Genomic DNA, 27407 nt, shown 5'->3' on the forward strand with positions numbered 1-27407 from the left:
TCCGTCTTTGTCGGGTACTCCTTCATAAAAGCAAGATAGTTGGTCCCTCTTCCGCTTCTTCAGTATGTGCATTATATGGCTCGAAATCCTCTCTACCGTCCTGCATCATACTCTCTGTCCTTTCAGAAGACATTGTACTGTCTAATTCTTCCTCTTCCTCCGATGTAACAACATAATGGCGAGGGTGCAGATCTTTCACGTGGCGAGGCACACCGTCCACCAAAATCGATTGAGGGCTGATTACCTTGGTCACCTCATCCTTGCTGAACCTTGTGGTACATCAATTTTGCGGTCTTTTGACCTTGAACTCTGGGACTATTTTCAATTTCACAGCCTAGCCGTCGTTTACGCTATGCGCGAGCATAAACAAAGGCTGTTAAATGTGCACTCGCGTACCAAACTGCCTCGTCACAGTGTAGTATTGGCGAAAAAATAAAATTAGACGAAAAACAAGTAGCTTTCCAAATATTAAACCATGTGATTCTATATGTTATCATGGGTGGCCATTTTGTATGTGCAAGCGCACGCATATGGTCGACGCACAAAGGCTAGGCTGTGAAATGGAAAATAGTCCCAGAGTGCAGGGGTTAATACTATGCAAAAGAAATCAAACAAAACCTTTTTAGCCAATAAACAAAAAAAATGCCCCCTCTCTCTCTCTCTCAGGTGGCTAGAAAGTGGGTGCTCGTTTTAAGTTAAATTTACATGGAAAAGTGATCACCCACTTTTCGAAAAAGTAATTTCTTCATATCATGAAAACTATTTTTTTGCGACGGAAACGGTTTGCGGATTCGTTTTTTAGCACACCAAAATCCACACAAAAAATATTTTGGTATTATTATACAAACACCGTGACAGCGTTAGGGTTAGGGTTAGGATTAGGGTTAGGGTTAGGGTTTAGGGTTAGGGTTAGGGTTAGGTTTAGGGTTAGGGTTGGGGTTAGGGTTAGGGTTAGGGGTTAGGGTTAGGGTTAATTCGCTGTCACGGTGTTTGTATAGTTTTACCTTTTTTTTTTTTATCCCTCTCCCCTTTTTATCTTTCTCTTCTCTTCGCTCAAACCAAAACAAATTGCTACTGAGACGTAAGGGTCTACTGTAATCGAGGGACGATGCGTACAAGAACACTTGTAATAATAGACTAACTTACCAAAATGTAGCTGCCAGTGCTGACTGCTGCTGAGGAGACTTTTCTAACGTCCCAGATGAACGAGAACGATAGTTTAGTGATTATTTATACTAATAGAGGAATATTCATTTGTTATAAAAAAAAAAAACCTTCCTCACTAGTGAACACTTCTTTGTTACTTGTAGTTAAAAAACCCGAGAAGAGAAGCGCGTAGGAAGTACTTTATATATATATATATATATATATATATATATATATATATATATATATATATATATATATATATATACATTTACGGGTAAAATCCATTGAAAGCGGTCGGTGGTTCTATGAGAAAATAAAGCTGTGTACGCATTATAAATGTTTCTTTTCTGTGTCTTACATTAGTACATTAGGGGTCATTTCGAGTTAAAAGTTTATTTACTGCACTCATCTGGACTAGAGAAAATTATGATTAAAATGTGTATGTGTCGTCTAAATAACTAACGATGAATGGCCGACAAGACGGGTGATCAAAAAATCAGATCGAGCGTACCGCGTACCGAAAACCGAAACGAGACTAACGAAATGAGACCTCATTTGATCTCATTCTAACCCTAACCCCAACCCTAACCCTAACCCTAACCCTAAACCCTAATCCTAACCCTAACCCTAACGCTGTCACGGTGTTTGTATAATAATACCAAAAAAAAAAAAGTAATAATAAAAAAGAAAACGAAATCGTTCTCCGAGTATTTTCGTGCTTCATTTTAACAGGGAACAAATTTTCTTTTACACCGGTTATATATTTGTAGTTTAGTTCTGCGTTCCCAGAAAGTTTTATATTACTTTATTTTTTTTTTTCCAAACATTTCTTTAAATAATTTTATCAATTATTTTTCTTTCTAAAGAAAGAATAATCAAAAGGTAAGTAATTTTTATTTGTCAAATTAAAAAAAAATATGTACAATAATACAAATATAGTCTCGAAACAAAAAACAACACAGGCTAGAGACGGATTTAAAATGGAGATTTTTGTGTTTTAATAAAAATGCCTTTGATGATTATGCACTTATGTTAACATGCTATTTTTTTAAAATAGTATTTTTAAGTTAAATTTAAGTTTTACGATATCTTTTATTATTATTATTATTATTATTATTATTATTATTATTATTATTATTAAATTGTTAGGTAAATAATTATGAAACACCCTCCCCGTGTTAAGAATGCTTTTCTAAATAATAACGTTATTATTTCAGCATGGTAACATAAGTGCATAAATACCCTGGCTTTTTATTGTTAAAGATTATTAGATACTTTTGCAACATATGAACCGCGCCGCGCTGAGATTATTTAGAAATATATTTTTAACATGAGGAAAGAGCACTTTAAAACTGTTCTGTACTTTCATCGAACATTTTAATTAATAAAACGAGCATTTTGTAGTATAGACTGCAAAAATAAAAAGTAGTAAAAAAACAACAAAAATTTTTTTAAATAAATATATAAAACAAATTTAGGGTGCTAGTGCACTTATTGATTCGCACTATATTTTAAATAGTATTTTCAAGCTTAATTAAAGCTTTATGATATGGGTTTGTATTACTGTACACATAGATTCGAAAAAGTTGTCAAAAAACAAATATATAACAAATAAATGTTATCAAAGGCAAGATAAGTTACTTTTCTACCTAACTAGATATATTTTTCGTGTTTTTATTCAATGTAACATGTTTATTCAGCTCGAAAAACATACAGTGTTTACCGATGTATTGGAAAATTCAAGATGGCGCCCCACTCCCTCTTTAACACAGTAAGTTTGGGAAAAGGTGTTATAAATAAAAAACTAGACAAATATTATTAAAAAACCCGCCGAATATATGTCAACCTATGTCACGGTAACATATATTGAGCGAGTTTTTAACAGTATTTTATCCAGTTTTTTATTTATAACACCTTTTCCCAAACTTAAAAAATACTTCCACACATTCAATATTTCTGAAATTTGGTAGCAAGGGCATTTAGGGACTGTAAAATCCGAATATTAAATTATTTTAACCTTATACCTGGTAGAAAATAAAATTTTGCTCACCCAAACGCATGTCCCTCAAATCATCAATTTTTTACCTATGTAGCTTACGGTCAGTCTAGAGAAAATATGTCCTCTTCAATTTTCATCATATTTTTTATAGCATCTACTATGACTGATTAAATTCTAAAAAAAAAAAATTGTGAGGGTTTCTAGCCCTCTTTAGAAGATATGGCCCTGCAAAGTTTATCTTTTTTTTTTCTATGTACGTGCGGTAATTCAGTGAAAGATTGATAAAGACAATCATCATCCTAATACTCCCAAACTCCTCAAATGTTCATATTGTGTTAAGTAATTTCTTAAACTATTCAATAAGATAGTCTTTGTTAATTAAAAAAAAAAAAATAATTTAAATATATTTTGCAGATATTTGCATTTTGTATGGTACGGATAGATTGTTTTAAGTGATAAACATTGACTCACGCATTAGGATCAACACTTATAGAGTTTTTGTAGATGGCATTAAACATTTTTTTATTTTTACAATTTTTCAAAAAGTTATTTTCATTAGACTAAAACCTTTTTTTCATTTAGAAGAAATTTATAATAAAATGTATTTTTCAATAGTTTAAAACACTAAGTATGAAGCTACACTAAATTTGCTGTAGACTATTGTTCAAACATAAGATCTCTGATAGGTATTAATTGTAATAAATTTAGAATTAGGCCAACCGTGAACTCTGAATGACCCAGACTGGGACATGTCTGTGGCACCTAAAATATTTATTGGTAACTTTTCATCTAGTATTCAAAGAAAAAGGTGGTATTTTCCTACTTGGATTTTTTACAAGCACACAGAATAATTGAAGCAGATTTATTTTCAGATAAAGATGAATTGTTCTATTTGTACTGAACTAACAATTGAAACAATTACTAATTTATTCCACGATAAACAGTTTGGATTAATTTCAGTGGATCATTTGGATGCAATGGATGTAAAGCTTATTGCCTATAGGACAGGACTTGATGAGGATAAGATACTGACTATCTGTGACCATCACAATCAGACCTTGTTAACTAAGTATGAGTGGCTTGAAAAGAGTTGTTGCAATCCATTCAAAAATCATAAGAAGCAAATTAAAGGCAGTTTGAAAGCAATTTCTTTGAAGTTGGCAGATAAAGCAAAGGCTAAGTTGTTACTTATTCCAAGCAAGAAACTCTGTCCTAATTGTTGAATACGAATCAGCAAACTTCTTGATGATGAAAAACAAAAGTGTGCATCGGATGAGGAAATGCAAGAGCTTGATGCAAGTACTTCAATAGAAACAGAAGACAAATATCAATGAATGTTTCTCTACTATTGGAATTTCTCCAATGAAAATAAAAGTGCTTCATCACTCTGGAAAGGTCCGTTTAGGTAAGAGAAAACTTTGTTCTGCAATCAGTAGGTCATTAAACATTGACTCTGAGCTGTTATGTGATGAACCTTTAAAATGAAAAAAAAAATGAGATTTTAGATAAAGTTAAGTACTTTGATATAATGATAGGGATTCTTACAGAAAAAGTAAAGACTGGAATACACTAAAATGAAAATACAGATCTTGACACTTGCCCCTACCGATTGATCACACAAAAATGTATTTGGTGTTTCAGAACACATTGTACACAAGGCTCGCAAATTGTGTTTGGAAAGTGTTGTTTCAGCTGTGCCAGAACAAAAAGAGGCAAGTCTTTGTCTGTTGATATTGCACAGTTAGTGCAAGTATTTTATCAACATGATGAGGACACTCGATTGATGCCAGGAAGAAAAGACTATGTTAGTATTAAACGTAATTTACATCAGCAGAAGAGACTCATATTGATTGTACAGCCTAAATAAGCTCTTCAGAGCATTCAAGGAACAGAACCCGACAGTATCTTAAGGGTTTTCAAAATTTTGTAGTCTTAGACCAAAATGTTGTCCTTGCTGGTAGCGCAGGTACACATGCTGTATGTGTATGCGCTATCCACCAAAACATCAAACTATTACTAGAACCACTGAATGTACTGCATCAAGATCTCTTGAAGTATATTGTCTGCAATACAAGTAATAGACAGTGTATGATTCATAGGTGCCCAAATTGTTCTAAATCATCACAGAAGCTGGAAAAATTTCTTTACGACACCCTTGATGAATGTATTGTTAATGAAAACTCTATTGAGTTCTCCCAATGGACAACAAGTGGCAAATCAACTTTAATAATTCACAAGGAATTCTGTCAAGCTTATGTGGATTTATTTATTTTGCAATTAAATAAATTAGCACCTCATTCTTACTTGGCTAAATCACAATCCAGATATTTAAAGCAAAAAAAAAAAAAAAGATATCAGTGATAGTGAAGTTTTATTGCTTGGGGATTTTGCTAAAAATTACAAATTTGTTCAAGATGAAATCCAGAGTTTTCATTGAAGTACCTCTCAATGTACTTTACACCCAGGGGCACTCTATTTTAAGCTTGAAAACACAATGCAAAGTTAATGTTTTTGTATTATATCGAGTGACAACTCCCATAATGTGACATTTGTTTATATGGTATGTGTGATAATCCTTATGGTAAGTAACCGATACTTGCTAGATATCGGTTATTACCATAGTGAGGTTGTAGGATGGACGGAGATTGACGAGGGAGAGAAAACGAACGAGGAATATCGTGCTCGGTGGATATCAGACTGACTACTACCCTGGATGTCGCCAGGGGCCGTAACTCCTGTGACACCTGCGGTGGTCTCCCTTTATTTGGTAAAGACATTACAATGCTCTCTTTTTTTTTTTTTTTTTTTTTTTAAAAGTTTATTTTATTATTATTATTATTTTTTATATTCATCAAGGAGTTTGTTCATGCGTGGTGTGACTGGAGTGTTTGCGTTGCTGGGTTGGAGGGAAGCATCTGTCAACCTAAGGGAAAGAAAATGATAATTATGCATTATTATGTACAGGGGTATTTGTAGCATTTAGCAATCAAATCTTTTGGGTGGCCGTCTTGTGCGGCCTGAGCGTCTGAGGTTTGAAGAGTGTTGTCCCTGGTTTTCTTTAGATTTTGGTGATGCTGTCACATGCATGTGTCCCTCATCTTCAGATGAAGAGTATTCAGGTGGGTCATGTGTGAGGTTTCTTAGTGGCTTAGGGATTTTTTTGAAGAAGCTGGCATTTCTTGTAATTTGGTTGTCTTTGTGTGTGGCAGTAATCATGGATCCCTTTTTTTTTGTTATGGTTAATGGGTTAGGTTGATAGGGGGTGTGTGCCTTTGAAGTGTGGTCGCTTTTTACAACGACGGTGTCACCCACACTCAGATTATTGGGCTTTACGTATACTTTTCTGTCAGCATATTTCTTTATTGTTTTCTTGGCTTGAGTGTCACGTACCCTAATGCTATGGTCTCCAGCTATAGGTGCAACTAGGTGTGGCAGGCGGTTTTTTATGGTCCGGCCAAATAGAATTGAGGCTGAGGAAACACCGGTGGTGCAGTGCGGTGTCGTTCGGTAATCTAACAGGAATTCGAATAGCTCCTGCTTCCAGCTTTGGCCTTTGATTAAGGCGGCTTTGATGGATTTTTTTACAGTGCGCATGAAGCGTTCTGTTTCAGCATTGGCCTGGGGCCATAGAGGTGTTATCTTCCTGTGTCTGAAACCGGTGACGGAGGCGTAGGTTTTGAAATCATGGCTGTTGAATGGTGGGCCATTGTCTGTTTTGAGGGATACTGGTACCTCGAATTCGGCAAATATCTTGTCTAAACGGGGTATGACCAAGTTTGTTGAGATAGAGTCCAGGATATCGACAACAACGTAGCGTGAGTACTCGTCTGTGACAACAAGAAGATATTTCCCATTCTGGAGATGTCCAAAGTCAGCACTAACCTCTGTCCATGGGGCTGCTGGTAGTGGGGACATTTTCTGCGGCTCCCTTGCCGTTTTGTGAGTGCTGATCTGACAGGTGTGACAGTTCCTGATGTTTTCTTCTACTAAAGGCTGCATGTTTTTAAACCAGACTTTTTCCCGGAGGAGGGCTGTGGATTTCACGACGCCTTGATAGCCGGCATGGGCTATTTTGGCAGCTCTGTTTTGTAGGGTCTCAGGTAGCACTATCCGGTGCCCTTTCAGAATGATACTGTCCTCATGTGCTAGTGATAGTTCATCACGGTTGGCATGTAGGGTGAAAAACGTGGCTTTGTTTATGCCGTCATTGGCACCTTGCCATTTGTTGGTGAGGATGGCTTGAATGACTGCAGTGAGCGTCTTGTCTTTCGCAGTTTCCATTGCAACGTCATCAATTGTCATTGCTTTGGGGGTCGACGTTGAGAGAATATAGTTTATATACTCCTCCGCTATTTTCTGCTCCCTGTTGCTTGGTGGTAGATGTACTGGATGGCGGCTGAGATAGTCGGCTGGGTTGTCATGACCTGGTCGGTATGTGACAGTCATATTGTATGGCTGTGTTCTCAAAACCCAACGTTCAATGCGCGCAGATAGTTGGGAGTGGGTGTTATTAAAGATCGATGTTAAGGGCTTATGATCTGTGTGAACCGTGAATGGGGCCCCAAAGATATATATGTGAAAGTGTTCACATGCCCACGTGATGGCGAGGGCCTCCCGCTCTGTTTGAGAGTATCTTTGCTCAACTGTGGATAATGCTCGGCTTGCAAATTGTACTACCCACCCGTCTTGTGATAGTACAGCAGATATGCCTACAACACTGGCATCGGTATATATCTCAGTATGTTTGTTAGGGTCGAAGTAGGCAAGTGAGCATGCTTTACTCAAAGCCTCCTTGAGGTTTATAAACATTCAGTGTGGTGCTCAGTCCAGGACCACTGAGTGTTTTTTTTTGTTAGCTGACGCAGTTCATGAGTCAGGGTTGCGTAGTCTGGAATGAATTGTGCACCGCAAAAGTTGGTCATCCCCAACAAACTTCTGACTTCTGATGCGTTTTGGGGGTCTGGTAATTCGAGGATTGTTTTTATTTTACGGTTACTTGGGCTGATGCCTTCATTACCGAATGTGTGTCCGAGGAATTCCAATGACCTCTTGTTGTATTCACATTTGCCGCTATTCAGTGTTAGGCCTTTTTCGCGTAGTCGTTGAAATACTTTCTGGAGATTTCCGTTGTGGTCTTGCTGGTCCAATCCAAAGCAAAGAATGTCATCACTGATGTTGATGGCTCCCTCAATCCCTGCGAGTGCCTGGCTAATCTCTTCCTGAAATATTTCGCTGGTGGAGTTGACACCGAAAAATAGTCTTTTGTATCTATATAGGCCCAGGTTTGTTGCGAACGTGGTAATGTATCGGGATTCTTCAGCTAGTTCCAACTGGTTGTAGCCCTGATTGAGGTCTAACTTGCTAAAGACACTGGCTCCCGATAGAATGGCCTTCAGCTCATCAAGTGTGGGGGTAGGGTGACGTTCCCTTTTGATAGCTTTGTTTGCCGCTCTCATATCAATGCAAACTCTGATTTTACTTTGGTCTTTCTTAGGTACCACCACAATAGGGGATACCCACGGGGTTGGTCCTTCCACTTTTTCAATCACCCCCAGTTTATCGTCTTTCTGTATTAGCTCTTCTATGTCCTTCCTTACATGAAAGGGGACTCTACGGTATCTCTGAGCGATGGGTGGTATATTTTCATCTATGTGCAGATGGACTTTTTTCTCTTTAAGTTTACCTAAGCCATTGAATAGGTCTGCATAGTCCTCCAAAAGCTTAAGAGTTGTCTGCGGGATTTGTGTGTCAGAGTTGCTGATGTGGTTAACTGGGAGCTTTTTTGCTGATAAAAGTTTAAGCTTTTCACATGTTTCCCAGCCAATGATAGGTTTTTCTGGGCTTTTTATTACATGTATGTTAGCTTGGCAGGAGATGCCCCCAAACTCTAGGAGGGTCCTAAATTGGCCTAGAACTGGAGTAGTTTGCTTGACCCCAAATCCAGATATCACAGTTTTTGTCGGTCGGAGACATGGTGTCAGTTTTAAACACTTGAAATCTGCTTCAGACAAAATGTTGATAGTGGCTCCTGAGTCGGCTAACACATTGAACGTTTGGTGGCTATTGCCAAAAGATATATCAAAACAGGGAAGGTTTTTCATCTTACCTGTATGAAACACATATTCTGTGTCACTGCCGCTGGTTGAGTCCTGCTGGTTGTCCTCGATGCAGTTCACCGGTCGGCGGCTGGTTTGGACTTGTGGACGTGGAGGACGATTTGTTCTACGTTGTCTGTCCTCGTCGTTCATTTTTCTAAAACAGACAGAGGCGAAGTGCCCCTATCTCCGGCAATAAGTGCATTGGCTCTGGAATGCTGGGCAAGACGTTGGTCCTCGTTCATGTGGATATTTTCCGTTGCAATTCCTGCACTGAATTTGCCGGGAACAGTCACGTGTCTGTCACTGTCCGTACGTGACTTTGTTTACTACTGCAGTAGTAGTTTGTATTGTCGTGTCCTCTAAGCGCATTTGTTGTAGGTGCGCTGTTATTGTTTCCGTCGTCCTGGCATAATTTATCAAGTCGTGTAATTACATGTTAGAATTTATTAAACCCTTTTGCCGGACTTTTTCTGATGAACAGCCTGTTATCAGTTGAGACTTTATCTCAGCGTTTGCGTCTGCAAAGTGACATGTAGCTGCTGCTTCTTTCAATTTCCGGTAGAAGTCCTCTACATTCGGCGTGGTTTGTTTGATGTTACGGAATACAAATCGGTTGTATTCCGTGTTATTTTGGGGGTTGAAATGAGCCTGTACAGCCGAGACGAGTTTGTCGAAGTGGGTTTCGTTTTCTCCTGGTGTGGTCTGTTCGGCTGGTAATTCGTCAATGAGGTCGTTCATCGCCTCACCAACAAACGTTAGCAAAATTGCTTTTTGTCTTTTATCGCTCTCTATGTCGTGGGCGATAAAATAGTTCCTCAATCTGCTAATGTATTTCGTCCATCTTGCTGCTTTGGCTTCTGACTCGCAGTCGAATTCCGGGTAGTGAGGTAGGGCAGCCATGTTTGTTTTGCAACACGTGTGACTGTTTGTTGTTGTTTTTTTTTTTCGTGTTTTCTTATGTCTATTTTTGTAAATTATCTCATCCTCGTCGCCAATGTGATAATCCTTATGGTAAGTAACCGATACTTGCTAGATATCGGTTATTACCATAGTGAGGTTGTAGGATGGACGGAGATTGACGAGAGAGAGAAAACGAACGAGGAATATCGTGCTCGGTGGATATCAGACTGACTACTACCCCGGATGTCGCCAGGGGCCGTAACTCCTGTGACACCTGCGGTGGTCTCCCTTTATTTGGTAAAGACATTACAGTATGGAAAAACATCGAGGTGATCTAGGTTAATTTGCCAGATGTGAAAAGTATTGAATATTTTACAGATGGTTGTGGTGCAATCATCAAAAAAATTTTGGACTTGATGCAAAATGGAACTTCTTTGCAACTAGTCATGGTAAACAACCATGTGATGGCATAGGTGGGACAGTGAAAAGGATAGTAGCAAAAGAAAATCTATGAAGACCAAATTCCAAACAAATCCTTTCCACAGAAACCATGTTTGAATACTGCAAATCTGCAATTGAAGGAATCAAATTCATTTTGATTAAAAAGGAAGATGAGGAAGCAAGAAGTCTCACTATTAGATTTGAAAATGCATCCACAGTTCCAGGGATAAGAAGTTTTCATCAATTTATTCCACTCGACAGAGATAAAATAGCCATGAAACAATGTAGTGAAGATGAAAACTATGAATTGATATATGACTTCTCTATTGGGGTTGAAGAAAAACCAATGAAATTTCTTGCTTCAGAATATGTTTGTTGCAGGTATGACAGTAACGTTTGGATTGGCATGGTCCTAGAAATTAATATGGAAAATAAGGACTTGCTGATTAAGTTCGTGCATCCAGCTCTTCCATCACATTCATTTCATTGGAAAGAGGATTTTAAGGATATATGCTTTGTGCCATTAGCAAATATTCTGTGCACTATTGAATTCCCTACAACACCAAATGGTAGAGTTTATCATTTGTCCAAAGTGGATAAATTATCTGTGCAAAAAATTGTATACAAAACAATTTAATCCTATGTACACAACAAAATTTGGTGCACAGCATAGTTTAAAATTTGTATATTTTCATCACTTTCTTTTAAATGAAAAAAAGTTTTAAAGTGATGAAATTGAAAGCATTTGTTATGGATAAAAAAAATATATAAATGTTTAGTGCCAATTACAAATATTCTAAGTTTTAAAAATTCACATGCATTTAAAACAAAAAATCAAATTTTTTTGTTTCATGAAAATAATGATTTCTTTTAAAATTCAATCAGAAATAATTTCTTTTAAATTAAAGTTTAATGCCATAAACAAAACCTCTATAAGTGTTGATCCTAATGCGTGAGTCAATGTTTATCACTTAAAGACAATCTATCCGTACTATACAAAATGCAATATCTGCAAAATATATTTAAATTATTTTCTTTTTAAATTAACAAAGATTATCTTATTGAATAGTTTAAGAAATTACTTAGCACAATATGAACATTTGAGGAGTTTGGGAGTATTAGGATGATTGTCTTTATCAATCTTTCACTGAATTACTGCGCGTACATAATAAAACAAAGATAAACTTTGCAGGACCATATCTTCTAAAGTAGGCTAGAAACCATCACAATTTTTTTTTTAGAACTTAAGCAGTCATAGTAGATGCAATAAAAAAAATATGATGAAAATTGAAGAGGACATATTTTCTCTAGACTGACTGTAAGCTACATAGGTAAAAAATTGATGATTTGAGAGACATGCTTTTGGGTGAGCAAAATTTTATTTTCTACCAGGTATGGGATTAAAATAATTCAATATTCAGATTTTACAGTCCCTAAATGCCCTTGCTACCAAATTTCAGAAATATTGAATGTGTGGAAGTATTTTTTTAAAATTTTATAAAACACTGAAATTTCGTGACGTTTCACAGCATAAATTTAGAAGCAAAATATGCAAACTTTACACCCCCCCCTAAAATTTGAACGGTAAGGTATTGAACCAAATAATTAGGCAAATTTTCCTAACTCGTGAAGGCGAATATTTGTGCCAAATTTCAAGTAATTCGGTGTTGGTGGGTGCAGATTTCAACATTTTGCTGGTGTTTTGACATGGAATGACCCTTTAGTAACATTTAATTGCTATTAAGTTATATAGTTATTTTATGACCACTGTTTGGTTTTGTCTTTACTACAAAATGCCTGAAAATTCTATAAAAAGAAGCATTATCCATATTCTGCAGTAGATCAATATTGATTATTCTAATTGAACTAATTGAAACTACCCAGCATTGTCCAGGAATTTTAATACTTTTATACTGACCCACATTTTTCCTATTTGAATTTACTGAACAGACCGGAAATGAAAGAGTCACTGCTGAATGGCCAATAAATGAAATAATAATTTTTTTCTAAGTTAAGGTTAGTCACAAAATATGTTCAATAATTTTCTTAAGAACAGTAAATGAATCATCTTTATTGATTTCATTAGTACTTGTGCAGAATATGGGTTGTGTTATTTTTTATATATATAGGGTATGCGCAATTTAATGATGGAAACCAATAGGACCTATTGTTTTGAAAGCTGGCTGATCATTTTTATGTTTCCGATTACTTTTTGATTGTGTTTGAAAGATTATAGCCAAAAGTTAATCTATCAACATGACAAAAGAGTAGGAAATGAAATTTCAAATGAAAATTGTTATACAGAGGTTTAAGAACCCTCCCAATTTACATTAAAAATGTAGTATGAAAAACATCGTCTTTAAATTTTATCAGTTTTCAAGAAAATTATGAAGTTAAAATTTTAAGATAGTGACGTTATAAAATAAATGTACTTATCTTTTCTGAAAAACCCCAAAGGTGCGAGTTGAAGCAAAAAGGTTTCATTCTTGTCTTAAATTTAGGCATGCTGCCAAATTTTAAAAAAGTATGGCAGCTCATAAAAACATAATCTACTTTCATTATTTTTGATATCAAAGATATGGATTTGTATTAGTTTTTAGAAATTGAAAAATTATTATACCATAATTTTTTTACATGCATCAAAAAAATATTTTTAAAACTAAAAGTGCAATTTAAATGTGGAAATGTCAACTAAATTCATTGATTGGTTACACTGAAATTTATTCATTAAAAGTTAAAACAATTGTCTATTAATAATTAAATTAATTAGACTTTGTTATGATTTTAAACTATTTCTGTTCCCTCTGCCCCTCTAGTATTATCACTTCCAGCGACCCCTAATGGTAATAAAATACTGCAGATTATCCACCTTCGCTGAGAAATGTGATTCCACCATTATGACTCTCATGAAGAACACAGCACACATATTCTTTTAGTTAATAAAACCTATATTGATGATATACCAGTCTCTCCTCGCTATTTCGAATACTCTTTTACTCATTTTAATTTTATTAACTAAAAGAAACAGAAATAGACAGACTACTGTGCACAGAAAGATTTGATGTTGAACCTACTGCTTCCAACTCTGAGAAATTATATTAACACAGGAAATTGACTTTCAGAAACTATTTATTGACTATCAACAATGGCGAAATTGAAAACAACCCCCAAAATTATTTGCTTTAACACCATTCTAACCACAGTCCATGATATAATGAGTGATGCCACTAACTGCAATAGTGCGATAGAGGTCCTTGATGCTGCTTACATTAAACCGACTAATGTTGTGTATAATAGACAACTATTACTCATGAAAAAACATCAAACAGCACAAAATATTGATGCTTTCATGCAACTGTTGGAAGTACTCACAATGTTGTGTGATTTTCAAGCTGCAACAGATGAAGAAAACAAAAGACTGTGCATTCGAGATGCTTTTATCAATGCCATCTTTTCCTCCTCAATTCAACAGCACTTGCTCAGGAAACCCTTCCTCACACTCCAAGAAACATAAGCAATGGCCAGATCATTGGAAGAGGCGTGAAAACATTCAAAAAGCTATGAAAACAATCTTAACGTAGGAGCTGCGGTAATTCCTTCAGAAGATACCTATTCAGCACCATTAAAGGAACAGGCACAACCCAAAAGGTTTGTTTCTTCTGTGGAAATGTGTGGCATCCACAAGTGTTATGCTTGGCTTGCGATGCTAAGTGTAGGAAATGCAAAAAATAGACATTGACTTAAAAGTAAGTAAATCTACCTCTTCTAATGCTGCTGTAATATTCAACCCTGACTCTCCGTTGCCTAGGCTCGCCTGACTAGGAACTGAAGCAAAAGACATTACATTTAATAAATGGACATTTGGTAAACGCGATGGTAGATTTGGGTAGCATAGCAACATATATCACCAAAAATACTGCCAAAAAACTGAAACACTTTGCTATACCTAAACAAAATCTATAGCTCTGGCAAGCCCTCACCAACATGCTAAAATTATTGACAAAACAATTCTAGACATTACACTGGCATGACTGTAGAAGTGATTTAGGATCTCTCTATTGACATAATTATTGGGAAATACATCCTAAAAATATACAAAAGAGTGACTCTAAAATTCAACGATCCTGGGGATGAACTGATTATTGACACTATTAATAAAAGTAACCCTTTTCCATCTATAAACGTTCCTCTGCCTTTATTTTCTCACTTTTCCCGCATACGATTCTTATTTCCACCAATCATGCCATCACACCATTGCTGACAATAAATTCATAACAGAGGAGACTGCTAGGATGTTGAAAGAAGGCATAATAGAGACCTCTTAGCTCAAGTTCTGGTGACCTCTAATGAAAATCACAAAAAAAGAATGGTCGTTGACTATAGTGATACTATAAATAGATTTACAGAACTGGATGCCTAATAGGGTATTCCTAACATCAATAAAATGATTGACAACAAATCACGTTATAGTATATTTACAACACTCGACCTGAAGTCCACCTATCACCAAATACCGATAAGTCCTGCTGATCGAAAGTACACAGCATATGAAGTAAGTGGTAAACTTTACTAATTTAGTCGTCTCCCTTTTGGTATTACTAATGGAGTAAGTGCATTCCAAAGATGTATCGATGACATCATAGATAAGGAAAAATTAGCAGATACTTTTGTGTACATAGACAACATCACAATATGTGGAGAAAATCCAAAAGAGCATGACCACAACCTTCAAATATTTTATGATGTAGCGAAAAATATAACATCACACTGACGGCCATCTCTATCACACTACTTGAATACACTATACAAAACAATCAAATTTCTCATGATTACTAATGACTGAGACCTCTTCTCGAAATGCCACCCACCCCCTCTAAATCTTGCATCTCAAAAACGAGTAGTCAGAATGTTTTCATATGATAGCAAATTTATTGAAAACTTCTGACAAAATACTATTGCTCAACAACAACAATGAATTTCCACTGCCTCCATCTCCCTTCAACTCTTTTCAGACATTGAAGAATGATTTTTAAAAAATGCCACCTTAATAACGGTTACACTTATAAAGAATTTGAAGTAGAGACAGATGCAAGTAATTATTGCATAGCTGCTACACTAAACAAACATGCTTGACTAGTTGTGTTCTTTTCACGGACACTGAATCTAAGTGAAATTAAACACAGATGAAAAGGAAGTGGAAGCAATAGTTGAAGCACTTTGAAAGTGGCGCCACTTCCTACTCAGAAGACATTTCAAAGTCATTATGGACCAAAAGAGCGTTTTATGTTTGACAATAGTAGAAAATGTAAAATTAAAATAGACAAAATTTGTTGTTCGTGCATTTAACTCTCGCAGTTCAAATTCAGTATCATTTACGATCTCTAAACAGAAAATGCTGCCGCTGACATGTTCTTGAACATCTCAGCTCTCACCCACACTGTGCTTTCTGAGTTGCATATTTGATTATGCCATCCTGATGTTACACGGCTTTCCCACTTAATTAGAACAAGGAATCTCCCGTTCTCTTCAGGCTAAATAAAAAGTATAACCAACTCCTGCTCCTCCTGCCAGTATATGAAACCCAAATTTGCCAATAGTAACAAGGGAACACACATAAAGGCCATAATACCTTTCCAACGATTGAAGATCAATTTCAAAGATTATTACCAACTTCTTTACATGGCAAGAAATACCTACTTACTATAATTGATGAGTGTTCTCGCTTTCCTTTTGCTTTTCCCTGTAGGGACATGATGAGCAAAACTGTCATCCATTGTTTGAACCAATTATTTTCTATTTTGAACATGCTTGATATAATACATATGGACTGAGCTACGAACTTCCTAGCAGGAGAAATCAGACTTCTTACACGGAAAAGGTATTGCTACATTGAAAACAAGTAGATACCACCCAGAAAGTAATGGATTGGTTGAAAAACTAAATGGCACTTTATGGACGATCATTTAAATAACCTTACATTCAAACAACATGAAACTGCCCTGTTAGAAGACATGCTGCCTAATGTTCTCCATTCAATTAGGTCATTACCCTGCATTGTCACTAACGTCTCCTCATGGCAGACTATTTGGGTATAGCTATAAATCCAGCTCTGGAACTTCAATTCCTTCTTGGGCAAAACCGGGCTCTGTATATGTTCAAAATCACATTAAAACTAGTAAGCTTGATGCTCCTGTAATTCTAGCTACTCTGTTGGACATCAACCCTTACTATGCTCATGTGCGTCTACCTTCTGGTGCTGAAACTACTGTTAATATGCAGGACATAGCTCCTAACTCTCGTAATAGAAACTACTCTGTAAATAACTACTTAGTGAAGAAGGTGTGGCCGATGAGGTGGAAAAGAATTTATTGATTACCTATGAAAATATCAACATTTCCCAAGAATTATATACTAAGGACTTAAATTTCCATGAATCTGTACAAAAATCATCCAGAGTATGAAGAATCCCTAGTAAATATAAGGATTTCATAACTTGATTGCTGGATAGACAACCCTCAATTATCTCCTTCATAACCCTTTTCATAATAATTCTTGATGAGGAATGTTATAGTTTTAAATTATTCTCTGCCCTCTACCCTTCTAGTGACCCCTAGCAACAACATACTGCAGATTATTCCCCTTGGCCAGTAGATGTGATTCCACCATTATGACTCTCATCAAAAATACAGCATGTGTATTCTTTTAGTTAATAAAACCTATATTAACAGATTACCAGTCTGCTTGCTTTTTCAAATACTCTTTCACTCATTTCAGACTTCTAACTTGAAAGACATTGATTAGTGCATAAATGTAAGAGTCAGTTAAATTCATTGATTATACTGTCAATTTATTCATTGAAACAACAGTTAAAACCATTTGAAAGAAAATGATTACTTATTATTAACGAAAATATGACACACTCAAAAGAAAATACAAACTTACATTTTATTTAATTTTTCACAATGTCTGTACATAAAATCTAGAATTGAATCATTTAGTTACAGGTTTCTCTGAAAATAACATTGAGTATAGACATGGGATGACATGGGTGGTAGTGGAGATAAACCGTTTGATCAAGCTCTAGTCCACCACCTTACAGTTGCTAAACTTCAGGCCAACCATTAATATGGATTTAGGCAAGCTTGTTCTACTGCAGATAAATATAAAAAATAAAATAAATCTTAGATTTTAGGGCCATTCTAACCTTTTAGGGCAGTTAACTATTTTTTCTATGGTTACTGTTATATTAGAAAAGAAAGACAGTATTTTTTACATTGTCTTCTTTAAGAATAACAGAATAGAAGCAGATGTGAAATCAAAGACTTATTCTTGTGAGATTACCCATTTCTGCCAATATTTGTATAATTTTGTATTAGGAAGTTATTAAATAATAACCTTTTATTATTATTATTTATTATTAGGGATGTGACAAAAGAATATTCTTTTAATTCTTTTGACTCTCAAGTATATATCCGACGCAGTAAGACACAGTCAATCAACCGAGAACCACATCAGTCTATATAAAAATAAGATATTAACGGATATATACTCAAGAGTCAAAACAATGAAAAGAATATGCTGTTGTCACAGCCCTATTTATTATAATTACTTAAATGTAAATATTGAACAAATTTCTTAATAAATCTTTTTTTATTTGCAGATAATTATTATCTTGAATAATAAAGATACATTTTCACATCATCCCCTTTAAAGACTATAAGAATGGAAACAGATGCAGAATTGAAGACTTATTCTTGTGACCTATGCAAAGTATCATTTCCAAACAAGTCGAATTTAAACAGACATGCACGAACACACCACGGAGAGAAGCCTCATTCTTGTAATGTGTGTGGTTCGGCATTTTCAGGAAGTTCCGATCTAAAAAGACATGTGCGAACACACACTGGAGAAAAACCTCACACGTGTCAAATATGTGGAGTTGCGTTCGCGCACAATTGTTCGTTAAAACGACACATACGAATACACAGCGGGGAGAGACCATATGCTTGTGATGTTTGCGGATTTGCTTTTGCATCGAACGCAAACCTGCGTGTGCACATGCGAACGCACACTGGGGAAAAACCTCACGCTTGTCACATTTGCGGAGCCGCATTTGCCGAGAGCAACTACTTAAAGCAGCACATTGAAAGACACACTGAGAACCGAGAGAAATCTCATTCTTGCAAATTGTGCGGGGCTGCATTTTCAGAGAAGTCCTACTTAAAAAAACATGTCCGGACACACACTGTTGAGAAACCATATTCTTGCAAACTATGTGCATCTGTGTTCTCACAGAAGTCATATCTTGTTAAGCACATGCGACGACACACGGAAGAGAAATCGTTTTTTTGCAACGTGTGTCGGTCAGCATTTTCGGATAATTACAAACTAAGAATCCACATGAGAACACACACTGGCGAAAAACCTTATCCTTGTCATGTATGTGAATCTGCATTCTCAGAGAATTCTTCATTGAAAAAACACATGCGAACTCACACTGGTGAGAAACCTTATTCTTGTCACGTTTGTGGGTCGGCCTTCTCACAGGATTTCTCATTAAAAATTCACATCCGATCACATACTGGCGAGAAGCCATATTCTTGCAATGTATGTGCATCGGCATTCTCACAGAATTCAACCTTAAAGAAACACATGCGAACCCACATTGCTGAGCCGATTCCTCAGGACATCCCAAGCATCCCCTGGATCACAGATGTGGACAGTCCATCAATTTCTGGGTAGCGTTGATTTGAATAATTGTCACTAGTGCACTTTAGCTAACCAGAAGTATTTTTTAAATTTTATTTCCAGAAGAGTTATGATAGAAAACAAAAAAATACTTCCAGTTAACTAAAATGTACTTGTGCCAAATAATCAATATAAAGCTGTAAGTAATGAGGACAAATTTTAAAAACATGTCTAACTCAGTTTTGCACCTGGCTGGAGGGGATTAATAATATTGCTAACAGTTATTCTAGTCAATGTTAAAGAAGATTAATAGTTCAGAAGAGTTCCTCTCAAAGGTTAAGGTATCGGACTTCTATGAACAAGAGGAAATATATTAATTGTGACAACTCATTGCTAAGGGAAGCAGAACAAAACCTTCAGGGCACACAATGCATCTTCTGGGTTACTAATGTGAACACACTATATATTTCTTGGTAACTTTGATTTGAATAATCTATATAAAGCAATAAAGAAAATTTTTAAAACATGTCTACCCATTAACCAACTTGTCTGGAAGGGGTTAATAATAGTGTTAACTACTCTTCTATTCAATGATCAAGAAGATTAGTCGCACAAAAGAGATTATGTTAAAGGTCAAAGAATCTGACCTTCATGAACAAAAGGAAATACAAAGTGAGACAAAAAAAAACTGCCACATTTTACTTTTTGAAAAAATAGACAAGAAAAGCCTTTATGAAAATTTTATTAAATACTTAACAATGCTAAATGATTGCCATTTTTTTAAACTTTTTTTTTTTTAAATAACGTCTTCAAGATGGCCCCCTTGAACTGCAATACACTGTTGCAAATGTATCTTAAAATTTTCTATCACTCTTTGAGTCATTTCTCCTGGAATTTCATTTGTTGTTTTGCAAATAGCAGCTTTCAGTCCATCAATAGCTGTTGGCCAGTGCTTGAATACCTCACTCTTAACATAATCCCACAGAAAATAATCAGGAGGTGAAAGGTCAGCCAAAATGGTTTCTGAAATTTTGTAAGGGTGCTGTTACATATTCTCCATTGGTGAGAAAGTTTTCCAAAATGAATTCACAGTATTTACCTGTCCAAGCCATATCTAGGCATCAAAAATTTCAATAATTCACCAGTTAGTTTGAAAAACAACATTGCAGTTCATTAATAACATGAATTTACTTAAACTGAGTGAACAACTGTAACAGCATTGCCATAGTAAGGATTTTAAAAGTGGGAGTTTTGTTTTGTTTTTTTTGCCCCGCCCTGTATATTAACTGCTCAAATGCAAAGAAAAACCTTAACTGAATCAGTACAAAATTTTGTTCTGATTCAAGATATACGGTTACATTTATTAACCAGATATTTTTCTGGAAATTGCTCCAGACAAGGCATGAATCAACTTTATATAACAAGCTAAAAAACACATTATTTAAATGTCCAAAATTAGTCAACAATGAGTGTTGGATGTATAGATTCTAACTCAGAAAACAGCTGGACTTCTCCCTTTATCAGCAACATTGCTCATGGAATGTTCATTGTCACAAAATTCAACTGCAAAAAACAAAACTGAGCTGTTTCCTCAGGACATTCCATGTATACCCTGGATTATAAATGTGGACACTCCATCTACTTTCAGGTAGCTTTGATTTGAATAATCTATATAAAGTCGTGAGTAATGAGAAAAATGTTAAGAACATGTCAAACTCATTAAGTAACCAGGCTGGAAGTGATTAATAAATTAATTGATGTTCAAGAAAGTTAATAGCTCGAAAGCTATCTTATGAACAAAAGGAAATATATGAATTTGCCAAATTTGTTCCATGATATTCCAGATTAAAAAAACTAATAAAAGACTTAAGAATAGTTACAATCATTTTCGAATATTTTGATATGCATGATTTTTTTTAAAACTTAAGACATTACGTGAAATATGAGTTTTCCTTTTAATTTATATGCATAAAACAGATGTGTGTCTGTGTGTAAATATTTAATCACTAAACTTTTAAACTATTGGTCACTTTACACTAAAATTAACAGAAAATAGGAATTATACACTAAGAATGGTATATAGTGAGTAAAATCTTTGTTTGGATGGATGAATAACACGTACAAAGGTCAACAATTTGAAATGCAAAATGTTCATTTCAACTTGCCTCCATTTCTTTCAATTTGTGAATGCATAAACGAATCATAGATAAAAGTGGTTTAATTTTATACCATATCTCTCTGTCCGGTTAGTTCAAACAGTAGCGAATGGGTCTGAAACACTAAATGAGGGAACATGGTTGAATTGCCAAAGGTTTTGGTTTCAATTGTAGTTGATCAAGTATTTTTTAACTAAAAAAAAAAAAAAATTACAATATTTAGCGATTTTAATACAAAATGTATCCATCATTAGGCTGATCTTAATCTCAATAGTTTAATGTAAGTTCTATCCCTCTTATTTATTTAACAGGGCTGATCAAAATCCTATGTCTTGCTTCATCATAAAATTTTAGTTTTTGGTTTAAAAAAATTAGTTGATCAATTTACAAGATTTTTGGATTATGATATCTTTCATCTGTGAGGAGTACGTACATGATAAAGATTTTTTTCTTTGCACTTTTTTTTTTAATAAGTGGTATTCTAAATTTACACCACTCAATAACTGCTGTTGATTAGAACTGAAAAAAAATCATTTGCACTGATCTCGTTAAATGTTACTAATAAACTGTCCTTTTATTCATACATTGTTATCTTTAAGAGAATGCAGCTGATTTAATTTCTGGAAATAATAACTTCAGGCCAAGAACGATAATTTAAAATAAACAATCAATTTTATTCACAATGTTGATTAAAACCAAGCGGAATTGGAAAGATATTCTTATGCTACAATTGAACCTATAATTATCTGTGACTATTTCCATATAGAGACGTTTTCATATCAACTTTGTCTTACTCCTCTTCTTCCTTATCTTACAAACACACACACACACACACACACACACACACACACACACACACACACACACACACACACATATGAATTAAGATAAAAATTGGCACAGGTAAAAATTTCTCCAGAGAAAATTGGCACAGTAAAAAATGCCACAAGTGGATGAATAGAAAAATATAATGCAAGATGAAAATTTCAGAATACGTTTATCCAAATCTTGGATATGATACACAAAAGGAAATAGGAAGTTTGTTAAATTAAAAATATAATTTCTAAATTTGAAAGTAGATGAATACGCTTACGTAACTTCCCCACTTCTAATTTTTTTTAGGCAATTATGCTTTAACATAGAAAAATAAAACTAAAGTATGTTTTTTAGAATTAAGATCGGAGGATTAGATTATCATAAATTCAATGTAAAACCCCCATTTCAGGCAAATCTTACACTTTTAGGGAAATTAACTCAATTCTTCACCTTTTACTCGACTGGTTAAATCATGAAACCACAGATAATTACCTTAAAAAGTTAAACTTCCCACCCCCAAACACAACAATTATCTTTTATAGCTAAAAATAAGATTGGTTAACTGGTATAAACTGCAAGAATAGCCCAGAAATGTTAAATTCATGTGATACTAGCATTTCAGCCCGGCGTTGCCCTGGTGTTTGGAGGTGTGTGTTGAGCAAAAAAAAAAGTTGTAGTAGGAAGGCAGGCTCGAACCCGTACTGTGAAGGAGGAAAAGAATGGGAAAAAAACGTGACATCTTTGCTGTTACGACCACCACCAAACCGGAAGTGACGTAGGTTTAAATTAAGGCTAGACAATCGAAAAGAGGCGATGACTTTCGAAAATATTGGCAAAAAAAGCGACCCCTCCCTGTAGAAAAGTGCCCAGTTGAGGGTGAAGAAATGAATGTTTTTGGACAATTTTTTTATATTTATCATCTGAAGTGTCGAGCTTCCAAACAATACTGATCTTGTGAAAATCTGTCACCTCTGTCGAAGGTTTTAGGCAGACATGCAAACATGCATACATACATTTATATATTGATAGCTCAAATTTTCGACCCAAACCAATTAAAAAGCTTGCCCTATTTCTGAATACCCTTTATGTAAAATTTTAAATGTTTCGACCAAAAATTGTCTGAGTAATTTGGTAGAGACCGCAGAGGTAAATTTTTAAAAAACTTTGACCCCTATTTTGATCCCTTAACATTTATTGTTTTGGGCTCAAATCAAGTTATTAAGTGAGATCCATGTCCAAGGAACCTATATCTAAAATTTCAATTGTTTAGACCCAAAATTGGCGGAGGAGTATGGTAGGGTTCTCAAAGGTCAAATTGTTGAACTTTGACCCCTTAACAGCCAAATTTCTGGCCGAAAATGGATTACAAAGATTTTCCCAAATCTCAGTACAATGTATATCAAATTTCGAGTCTGTTGACTGAAAATTGACAGAGTTATTGCATAGGGAAACGTACACACACACACACACACAGACACACGTTAACTTTTATAGATATATAGATAGATTGATTTCCACATCTATATTCTAAAATAATATGTTTTTGTTTGTATTTTTTTCTATCAAGATTTTCATGGTGTTCATATGTAATTGCCTAAAAGGTAGAACCTCATTTCTATAATATCTATGATAAACTGTGTTCAGTATGCGAACCATGAGACCTGTAACAGACTCAATCAGCGGCACCACGATGTGACAATAAACGAAGGCATGACATAAAGTCTCGACCTCATCGCCGCATCGTTTACAAATAAGCGAATCTGCCAAGCCAGCTGAGTGAAGTCTCTTACCGTCCCAGAGAGCATTCCGAATTACCAGCCAGGTCAAGGATGCCTCGTCGTTAGTGAGGTATCCCGACCCAGGCACCCAAGGCCAGATTGAGCGGAGCTGCCCCTTCATCAAAGGGAGCCCCTCACTAGGTGTGTCAGAAATGTTGTGAAAAATAGTGAATAATTCCACCCCATCTTTCCAAGCTTATAACTCCTCGAAAAATGTAATTCAAGCCCTAATTTTTTTTTCAATTAAAGGAGCAAGGACCAAGGTTTCATTAAAAAACCCAAAAAAAACAAACAACGTGTTTTTTTTAAAAAAAGGTTTTAAACTTCGGACTTTATAGATAAATTTCTAAACACTACTTTTTTGTTTTAAATTTGAATATATTATTTATTGACCTTTTCTCTTCAATTTGTGATATATAACACTTTGGTGAGTAAATTAATTATTTACTTTTTAATAGACATTTCAAAATGGGAGGCGTGAATTATTCGACCCCCTGTCTTTCCAAGCTTATAACTATTCAAAAAATGTAATTCAAGCCCTAATTTTTTTTTCAATTAAAGGAGCAAGGACCAAGGTTTCATTAAAAAGAATAAAAGAAAAAACAAACAACGTGGTTTAAAAAAAAGGTTTTAAACTTCGAACTTTACCGGTAAATTTCTAAAAAATACTACTTTTTTTAAAAATTTGAATATATTATTTATTGACCTTTTTTCTTCAATTTGTGATACATAACACTTTGGTGAGTAAATTAATTATTTACTTTTTAATAGACACTTGAAAATGGGGGGAGCGTGAATTTAAAAAAAAATGTTTGTCTAAAATATTATATTCGGTTTATTGGAAAGAGCATAAAATTTCACATTGACCCTGAAAATATCGTAAAAATAGAACCAATAGAAAAAATTTTAATAGATTTTTAAAGTTTAAAAATTGAAAAATATTGAGTTCGTAAAATTCATTACTGTTTAAAAAAAAAAAAATATTTCTATTACTTTTAAAACAACTTTAATAGTTTATTTTGGAAGTATAATCCATAAAAAAAATAAACAACCCATTTTTAAAAGATAAATTACGAGTTTTTTATATTTTATTCGCAGTTTCGTATTAGGGGTGTTAAAAATTCCTACAAAAATTCTGATACACCTAGCCCCTCACCAATAACATCCCTTACGGATCCCCTCACTAACACCCAATATAATGCCTTTCGGGACAACAGCAGAGCGTTGGAGAGGCTTTCCTTAACTCTTAAGAGGAACTTCAGCACGCGCCGGCACTCGCGGTAGAAGGGGCATTCACCTCGGGGCAACCTGTGTGACTCCCCCTCGGACTCATGCATCGCTCTCAAAGCCGGAAAGGCTTTCTTGGTGTCCTCCATCCAGAAGCCACCATCATCCCTATCTTGTGTGCACATTCGATCTAGGTAGTAGAGCCGTAGTGTGTGGAGCCGAATCTCCACATTTGGCATACCTAGACCGCCTTCAGAAGGATGTAGACATTGCGACAGACCATAGGGGCCCTTCCAAGCCATAAAAAGTTGAAAAGGGCCCTCTGCAAATATAGCAGTGTATCTGACGGGATTGGAAGCACTGATAGATGATAAATAAAGATTGGATAGATATGGGTATTACACACCTCCGCTCTCCCCTTTAATGAAAGGTTTCTACTGATCCACAACGCAGCTGCGGACCAAACCTCTTTCAGAACCTCCGACCAATTTTTCTCCAAGCTGGATATCAGGACCAAACCAGACGCTGAGTATCTTGCAAGGCCCGTCGCTCCAACTAAAGGAGCATACCCCTCCAGGCACCGATGCGCAAACCCGAAGACTTGTCGCAGTTAATTTTGGCCCCTGTTACTGTTTCATACAATCTGATTTCTACACCGACGGACACTAATCTCAGCACTGCTCGTTACAAGCACAGTTCCATCGTTGGCATAGGCAGAGTACTTCACCTGGGCATCCGCACCTGCCAAAGTGATTCCGCGTAGGACCGGATTCACCCTTAGCCTGCGCAAAAATGGCTCTATTGCAAGCACATATAACTTGGGTGATAATGGGCACCCTTGACGAATTGATCGTGACAAATTGAAGGGTCTCGACCTCTTCCCATTTACTTCTACCATCACTGCAGGGTTAGCATAGAGAAGATGAACCCACGAGCGAAATTGCGAGCCAAAACCGGCCGCCGACAAAACAGCCCCCAAGTACCAATCAAAGGCTTTGGACTGATCTAAATTTATCAGTGCGGCCTCAGTGTCGACTTTTTCTATCATCACGTGTATCGTGTGCAAGTTATCCTGGATTCTCCTACTCTTCACGGCACACGTTTGCTCGGGGCTAATAAGACGAGCCAGGACAAGCTGCAGACTATTTGTGAGAATCTTGGCTAAAATCTTTAACTCAGCGTTAAGCATTGTTAAGGGACGGAAATTACCTAACCCATCCCTTCCATCTTTGCGTTTACGAAGAAGCTTTATCACACCCATGGTAAAGTACTTGGGAATTGAGCCATTCCTAAACCATGAGTTAAATAAAACCGTCAACAAAGGGACAAAGATATGTGACAACCTCAAATACACTTTGTAGGGCAGACCATCGATCCCCGGTGATATATTAAGGCCAACCTGCTTTAAGGCTTCAATGACTTCATCCCCTGTTATGCCACCTTCACACCTAGCCGCTTCGGTCATCGAAAGACAAGAAAAGTCAGCCAAATAGGTGTCTAACTGTTCTAATAACAGACCGGGTTCTATGGAAAAAAGCTCCTGGAAATGAGATCTAAACTCCTCCAGCACACCCTGGTTTGTGGTCATGGTATGCCCGTCCGGCAATGTGACCAGAGCGATGTGTCTATCAGCCACTTGCCTGAGCTCCTCTGCCTACAGTTCAGCGGCCATGTTTGTTGCTTCCTGGGGCATTCTTTTTAACCTAACCCTAATCACTAAAGCTTGGTGCTCCTTTTCAGTAAGAGAGGCAATTAACGCTAGCACTATCCCCCTCCTCCACTGCCCAATCTAATCTAGACTCTAGTGTCGCTTTAGCTGCCCTAAAATCTAGGTTGAGTCTTTTGCTAAAGTTGGCAGAAAAGGAACTAATGGCTTCCTTAATTTTTACTCACCACTTATTCCCTATAATTGCCCCCGTCAATTCCCGCTGTAGAGTTAGTAATAGCCCATCACGGAAGCCCTCCACATCAAACAATGTGTTGAGCTTCCAGTAACCGGCTAATCTAGGCTTAGGTTTATCTAAGTTTAGCCGTACACGGACAAGTCTGTGATCCGAGTAAACTATATTGTGGAAACTTGGGCATCTCCTACATCAGCTCGCCTAACTAAGAACCGGTTGATATAGCTCGAGAGCTGTACCGGACCGGAGCTGCG

General features: G+C 36.0%; 1 protein-coding gene across 2 annotated transcripts; it reads left to right on the forward strand.

Moving 5' to 3' along the window:
• Positions 1-1912: 1912 nt before the first annotated feature.
• LOC145279959 (uncharacterized) lies at positions 1913-21160 on the forward strand. Of its 2 annotated transcripts, XM_080131558.1 has the most exons (3): positions 1915-2031; positions 13616-15139; positions 18248-21160. In XM_080131558.1, the coding sequence occupies exon 3, from the start codon at positions 18310-18312 to the stop codon at positions 19327-19329; it is 1020 nt and encodes a 339-aa protein (XP_079987684.1). In that variant the 5' UTR covers positions 1915-2031; positions 13616-15139; positions 18248-18309; the 3' UTR covers positions 19330-21160. The 2 variants fall into 2 exon arrangements, with proteins under 2 accessions (XP_079987683.1, XP_079987684.1); XM_080131557.1 differs by lacking the exon at positions 13616-15139 and having other exon boundaries at positions 1913-2031.
• Positions 21161-27407: the final 6247 nt, after the last annotated feature.

Source organism: Euprymna scolopes, chromosome 7, assembly GCF_053919585.1.
Source record: "Euprymna scolopes isolate OS-2025 chromosome 7, ASM5391958v1, whole genome shotgun sequence".
Classification (NCBI taxonomy): domain Eukaryota; kingdom Metazoa; phylum Mollusca; class Cephalopoda; order Sepiida; family Sepiolidae; genus Euprymna; species Euprymna scolopes.